The sequence below is a fragment of the Trachurus trachurus genome, assembly GCF_905171665.1.
Source record: "Trachurus trachurus genome assembly, chromosome: 1".
NCBI lineage: Eukaryota > Metazoa > Chordata > Actinopteri > Carangiformes > Carangidae > Trachurus > Trachurus trachurus.
Window position 1 is genome coordinate 30,942,158 of NC_139891.1, and position 7,200 is coordinate 30,949,357.

General features: G+C 40.0%; 1 protein-coding gene across 1 annotated transcript; it reads left to right on the top strand.

The window, feature by feature from the left end:
* Positions 1–1,264: 1,264 nt before the first annotated feature.
* LOC310987629 (serine protease 1-like) lies at positions 1,265–3,706 on the top strand (the record flags this gene model as incomplete). The annotated part of the gene is made up of 6 exons (XM_083973968.1): positions 1,265–1,304; positions 1,561–1,750; positions 1,995–2,183; positions 2,989–3,050; positions 3,296–3,447; positions 3,557–3,706. The coding sequence occupies 6 exons, from the start codon at positions 1,265–1,267 to the stop codon at positions 3,704–3,706; spliced, it is 783 nt and encodes a 260-aa protein (XP_083830094.1).
* Between the last annotated feature and the right edge of the window lie 3,494 nt (positions 3,707–7,200).

Sequence of the window (7,200 nt, forward strand, 5' to 3'; positions counted from 1 at the left end):
TTATCTGAGACGTGCTGCAGGAGACAGTGAAGCTGAACAGACTGCTGCTTCATGGACACATGTTCATGTGTGAAGACCTTCAAGATAAGCAAATAGTGAACCAACCTGACTATAGTGAAGGTAACTGACAGAGATCAGACTGAATGAATGGAGCATTGAGAGTTTAAACATGGTCTAACAGCACTGTGACTATGAGCTGAGTGAATGACAGCACATGAAGCAACAGGACAGGAGGATGTGGTGTTTAATAAGATTAGACCTCCACCTGCAGCACTCATGTTCCACTGAAAAGAACCTGGTCCTGGTTCAGAGCTGGATCTGGTGCCAGTACTCTGCTGGTTCAACTCACATGACTCCAAAGACCCAGTTTGCTTTTCCACCGACAGGAAGCCAAGTCAGAGCCACGTCTCCATACAGGAGCTGCTCCTGTCTTTGTAAACCCACTAGAGTTCTCAACAGGTCTGAAAAGTAAAACCTGACCCGGTCCGACCCACTAGTGTTACAAGATTTACAGTAAAATATCCCCTATAGGCCAAGACTGTTTCCTACTGCCCTGATTCTTTTAGAGACTTTGATAATAAACCCCTTCTCTGTCTGTGTGTTTTAATACCAGAGTTAAAGGGAAGATGGTGACAGAAACAAACATTAAACTAAGTTATGGCAACAAAAAGGTCTCTGAATGGAAAAAAACAAACTCTGGAGTCACTGGAGGAAACTTCAATCTTCTTCAATCAAAGATCATCAGCTGCTTGTTCACAGTTTGACCAGTGAACAGTGTCATGAAACAGACTCTTGTGTAGAGAAAAACATTAAACTATTTCAATGTGAATGTAGAACATCAGTTTTGTGTCATTCCTTTTGTGTTTCCGATCTGAAAAGTTAGTCAGTCTAATGTCTACTGTATGTTGTTTCTCATTTAACAAGACAGTTGGGTCAATATATTTTTGGCTTTACATCTGTCACAAAAGATCAAAAGTTCTTGAAATGAATGTTACTGGCTTCATATTTCACCTCAATCAGAGAAAACTTTTTTTCATCAACTCAGTGTTACAGTTCATCCTAAAATATTATGGAGGTCAGTGTCCGTTAATGTTGATAAGAAATCATTTGTTAATTTGCATAAATGTGGGAGTGTCAAATTTCTCCATCAGACTATGTTAATGAGCTGATGGTTGTGTCAGAGGAGGACAGGACGGTGTGAAGGTACTTAAGAAGACAGGGCTGTGGCACCAGCAGAACAGTCATTAGATGGTCAATGACAGCAATGGCTCGTCCAGCTCTTCTTTACTTCCTGCTGTGGCTCGGTGAGTAGGAAACAACTGTTACTGTTTCAACCAGTTAGAAATGATCCTGTGACACTGTGTTGATTTACTGAGTCCAGCTGTGATGAGGGGGGAGGTTTGGTTTGGATCATGGAGCTACAGGAACAAAGACTTTTCAACTTCTGGACCTTGACAAACACAAAGATTTGACTGTTCCATGAATTCATTGACTTTTTGTGGCCACTCACTACTGTTGTTTTCTGACTCACACTCACCTGGTGATGACTTTGTCTTTCAGGTGTCACACTGAGTTCAGCCATGGATCTAGAGAAGAGGATCATCGGAGGTCACAACTGTGATAACAATGAACGTCACTATCATGTCAAAGTGATACCAGTAAAGTGTAATGGCAAAGAGTGTATCTGTGGTGGCTCTCTGATCAGACCTCAGTGGGTTCTGACTGCAGCTCACTGTGTGCCGAGAGGAATGTGAGTAAAACATATGTGATTTATTTATAAAATAATCAAAATCTCTTGAATTTGAATTAACAATTGATGTATCGATAATGAAAATGACATTGAAACTCAGATACATAAAAGCCACAAACATTTGAAGTTCATGTTTTTGTCTTGAAAAATAATTAATATGATTCAGATAATAGGCAGACTGATCTATTACATTATGATGTTTGTGTTAATTTAAGTGATGTTCCTCCTTTTCTTCTACTTGCAGGACTGTGAAAGTAGTTGTAAATGTCCACCCCGGTACTGAAAAAGAGAACGAAATGGATATTGCACAGACTGACATTCATCGAGGACCAAATAATCACGACATTATGCTACTGAAGCTGCCGAAGAAACCCCAGAAGATCTATAAAATAGATCTTCCAGACGCAACTGAGTGTACAAATGACATTAAAGTGTAAGTTGTGATCCCTCTCTCTGTCAGAGCTCAGTTTTATCAGATGATGTCACAGATCCACCTCACCTCAGCAGCTGCAATTATAGATGAGGCAACATATTTTTGATACTGCAGGTAGGCTACATGTTGTAGTTTTTCTCTCTGGGTACTACTCCAGCCTCCACCTTGTGTCAGCAAAGACTGGCTCCACCCCCTGTGACCCTAACCTTGGTGTAGATGATTGAATTGAATTCCTTTATTCTCAATGTACAAGGTACAACAAAATTCAAAGTTCAACAACTCCAGAAATAAATGCAAATAAATAAGTGAGATAAAATGGTACACATATAAACCTAGTACAACAACAATAGATATAATAGAGATGATGGACGGAGTGAGCCATTTTTCAGAGAACTGGTGGACATGTATCAGTTATTTAGGAAAGTGTTGATTATTAGTCTGTGAATCTTCACAGGTGTAACATATTTAGAAGGAAAACTGCTCTTTATGTACAATCTATGGTTGGATCTAAAACTACGATGCATACTGTACATTAACATTCATCTTTATCGTCTCGTAGCACTGTTATTGTATTGGTGCTTCATGTGCTGCTGCATTGTTTTACAATAAATAGGAGACTACTACTGTACCTACACATACATGTACCAGTCTGCAGGAGAAGTAAACTTTAACTCAGAGATGTGTATTTCCAATAAAACAGAAGAGTGAGTGGTTTGTGACAGTTAACACATCAGCCTGTGTGTTTCTATTACAGCTGGTTAATTAACATTATTAACCGTGTCTTAATGTGTTCCTTTTTTTCCAGAAATGACAAGTTTCAGGTTGCAGGTCTCGGAATCAATGATATTGATGCCAATAATAAATTTGGTGAGGTTATTTTTGATTATTTTGGGAATTTTATCATTTATATTTGTGTTGGAGCAAAATGTGTCATTATTATTTACAAAGACAATAAGATATTTTTTTCAATGACCATGTTTTATAATTTCAATACTGTTTTTAGTTGAGTTTTCCATTTTATTGGAAAAACGAAACAAAGTATCTTGAAATGAAGCAGATCAGGCCTCATTTAGAATTAATTAACCAGGTGTACTTGTTTTTCTTTTCTTCAGTGAAGAAGTTTCCAACAGATCTTCTGTGTCTCAACGATGTACCAGTCGTTCAATGTGATCAAGATGCTGAAAATTACATGAAAGCTTCATCTTATCTCCTGCCAGTTGCCAATGCTTTCTGTGCCAAAGATTCAGGGAAGGACACCGCTCCAGTGAGTTGTCTTGGTTTCTCATTTGATGTCTTCTGTCATCAGAACAAGTTCCTTGAGATGGATGACCATTTTTTGTCATAATCTCAGAATTTATATTTTTCTCTCACAGGGTGACTCTGGTGGAGGAGTACTGTTCAAAGGCAAGATTTATGGTATCGTCAAAGGTGGTCATCCTGATACAGCCTTTGCAGCACCATTTTATTTTGTGAGAGTCTGCAAATACCTGACATGGATTGACTCTACTATTGCCAGTAACTGAACATGTCAAACATGAACAACAGCTCATGTTGAACACTAATAATAAAGAAGCCATACGACTTTGGCTCTTCAGTGAACCGTGTGTGATTTGTGTTGGTTTTGATGTCATTTTTTATTCCTGTTGATCATAAATTGTATCATCCTAATGCATAAACAATTGTATTTTCAAACAATCCTATAACATCAGATAATTATATTAAAAATACTAAAATTACAAATATCATATTGATTTATTAGGAAATTTGGAATCTGTATGATAACATGTCATCATCACTGCCCCCATGTGGTCACACTGAAACACTGCAGTCTGATGTGGACCTGTGCTCCATCCACTTGTTGTGACCATAGAAATACAGAGTTTTATATTCAAATCAGCACTCATTTGATTTATTCATATTAAACACAGTGAGATTGTCTTTGGTGTTTACACACCTGTTTGAACACTGAAGCAGCACTGCGCCCATGTGGTCACACTAAAGCACTGCAGTCTGATGTATGAGCATACATTGAGCCAACAATGATGGTTTGTTTAACCAATGAACTGGAGTAAAGGGTTAAAAATAGCCAGTTGAAAATAAGATCTGCGGTTTGATCCCTTTTTTCTCATGGGTTCTGTAGTGTTTAAACACACACATTGAACATTAGGTTGATTTGTGACTCTAAACTGCCTGTAAGTGTTGTTTGCTTCTATGTGTGAATTCTGTGATACTCGGCCCTCACCCTCTGTCAGCTGGGACCAGCTCCAGCTCTCCTGTGGACACACTGGATATAACAGTGGATAGAACCAGTTCCATATACTGTAGGTAGGTGGCTCATAGATCAGACTGTAGTGCTTCAGTGTGACCACATGGGGGCAGTGCTGCTTCAGTGCTCAAACACGCAGGTGTGTAAACATCAAAGAGAGTCTGAGGCCGAATTCCGATTCTCCCCTTATAGTCCAGTAATTTTAGGCCAAAAAAGGGGTCAATGTTAAACAAATTGCAACAGAAGCAAACTCAACTGATTTTGTATCCTCAACATGTCCTGAGTGAGGGAAAAAAAGCCCCGAAGAATCCCATTAGGGGAAAGTTTCGAAAAACACCCAAACATATCCCATTTATACGCATATAAAAAATTTTTTTCACATGAATAGGGTAAAATTTTTAACCTTTAGATATCTCCATGAAAATGACTGAGTTGATTACTTACATTAAGACAAACAAAAAATGTATTACAAGTTTTTTGAAATTCTTTGTTAACATGAGCAAATTTGCATAAATCTGCATAAATTTGCATAAATTGCACCGTTTTGACGGCACATGTATATATGAAGTTGCTGTGGTGGTACCGGCATGAAAATTGGAATGAGTTGACTCCATCGGTCAACCAACACGAAACCACTTTAAATTTCAAGATGACTGCATTTTTTCAAGACAGCCACATCCTTAGTAGAGCAGGTATGACACGCTCCGTCTCTATTAATGCTCATGGGCCTAAATTGGTTCCATTCCTTAAGCTTTTTAAAGGGACAACGAGGAGTTTCTATTCGGTTATAAAAAAGTCTCACGTTAATGTGGATGAATCTCCGCTACTCACACTTGTTAATGGCTCCATTTTCGCTAAATATATCGATCTGTCTCTATCGTTATTTTGTTATTATTAGTGGTGGCGGAAATGCTGGTCGAGCCGACCAGCGTTTCCTTCATGGCGAGTTATGAGAATAACGCCGCAGAATCGCCGTTTATGGTCGGAACTACGATGGTATGTGAACCTCTTTGAACCTCTGACTTTAATTTTTGATGAATGAAAACATGAGTCCGTCTTGCGCCGGGTCAAAGAAATGTACGGTGCGCGCGGAGGCTCATAAATGTAGTGTGAAAACGCTTCGCTTTTCCAAAACTCCTCGTTGTCCCTTTAACTGTAATATTAACAAGATTGAACAAGACATTTTCACCTGCTCTACCCAATGTTTAGATCAGGTGCTGTATGTATGCAAATTAGCCATACGTAATTGGATTAAGCACTGTTGGCTCATGTCATACCTGCTCTAAGGATGTGGCTGTCTTGAAAAATCAACCAAAACCCGGCCATAGCAGCGTATTTCAGTTTGTGCGAATCAGGGGATTTTACAGTCATCTTGAAATTTAAAGTGGTCAACTTGTCGGTTGACCGATGGAGTCAACTCACTCCAATTTTCATGCCGGTACCACCACAGCAACTTCATATATACATGTGCTGTTAAAACGGTGCGATTTATGCAAATTTATGCAGATTTATGCAAATTTGCTCATGTTAACAAAGAATTTCAAAAAACTTGTAATACATTTTTTGTTTGTCTTAATGTGAGTAATCAACTCAGTAATTTTCATGGAGATATCTAAAGGTTAAAAATTTTACCCTACTCATGTGAAAAAATTTTTTATATGCGTATAAATGGGATATGTTTGGGTGTTTTTCAAAACTTTCCCCTAATGGGATTCTTCGGGGCTTTTTTTCCCTCAATCAGGACATGCTGAGGATACAAAATCAGTTGAGTTTGCTTCTGTTGCAATTTGTTTAACCTTTTCTCATAAAATGACTGGACTATTAGCCCTAGCCCTTGGCCCTAACCCTTCGTTTTGCACGTTCACGTGAAGTGGTAGGGGTGTCCCAATTCTGGTTCAGACGAGGGTTAGGGGGAAGTGGTAGGGCTATCTCGCCCTCGAAACGGAGATTTTTCAGGGGCACACTCATAGACTGTAAAAAGAATGGACGTAGCACCCGTGACGTCACCCATTGGTTTGGAGGAGTCTGTTTTGTGCCTCTACTACGGGGGTTTGAACCGCGCCATGTTGGATTTGACTTGCCATATTTGGAGAGGTGCGGCCGTTAGCCGGCCGAGAGCCCGCCCACTGGCCTCGTAGCAGCGGTCTCCGGACCTGTCACTCAACGTTTCCGCGCCCTGATTGGCCAGAACTTTAAACCTAATAACAGTAAAACGGTAGAGTTTAAAAAAAATTCACCCCCCTCAGAGTGTGTGCGGGGGTAGAAACTATCGGTTGAGACCAAAAAAATAAAATGTACCAGGCTGTAAATATGTTTTTTTAAGCTGTAAAATCGGCTATTTTAACATGGGGCTTAATTAGAGTTGCTCCCTTCTGGAGCCAGCCCCCCAGCCGAGGGGATTGCAGTTTTTTGAACGCGGAAGTGAGCTTCACTTCTCAGACCGACAACTGCCCCCTTGGGCACACTACGGACCGAGGGGCGGGCTATGGCAAGTTTCCCAGAATGTATCTTGCGGCAACCGGCAGCTGATTTATTTCTCACTGTAGCGCTGTTATTACGTCATTTTGTTAAGTTTTAATATTTTTTCATGCGAGAAAGTAGCTGTTTAGATCCCCAATGTTGGGTCGGTTTATCCACATGAGGCTGTTTAGACGTTTGCTCCGATGTTTTTCGGAGAAGTGAAGCTCCACGGTGGAGCCTCCACCTGTGGAGCAGATCAGCGGCTCGTCACGGAGACACCACCCCGTCTGG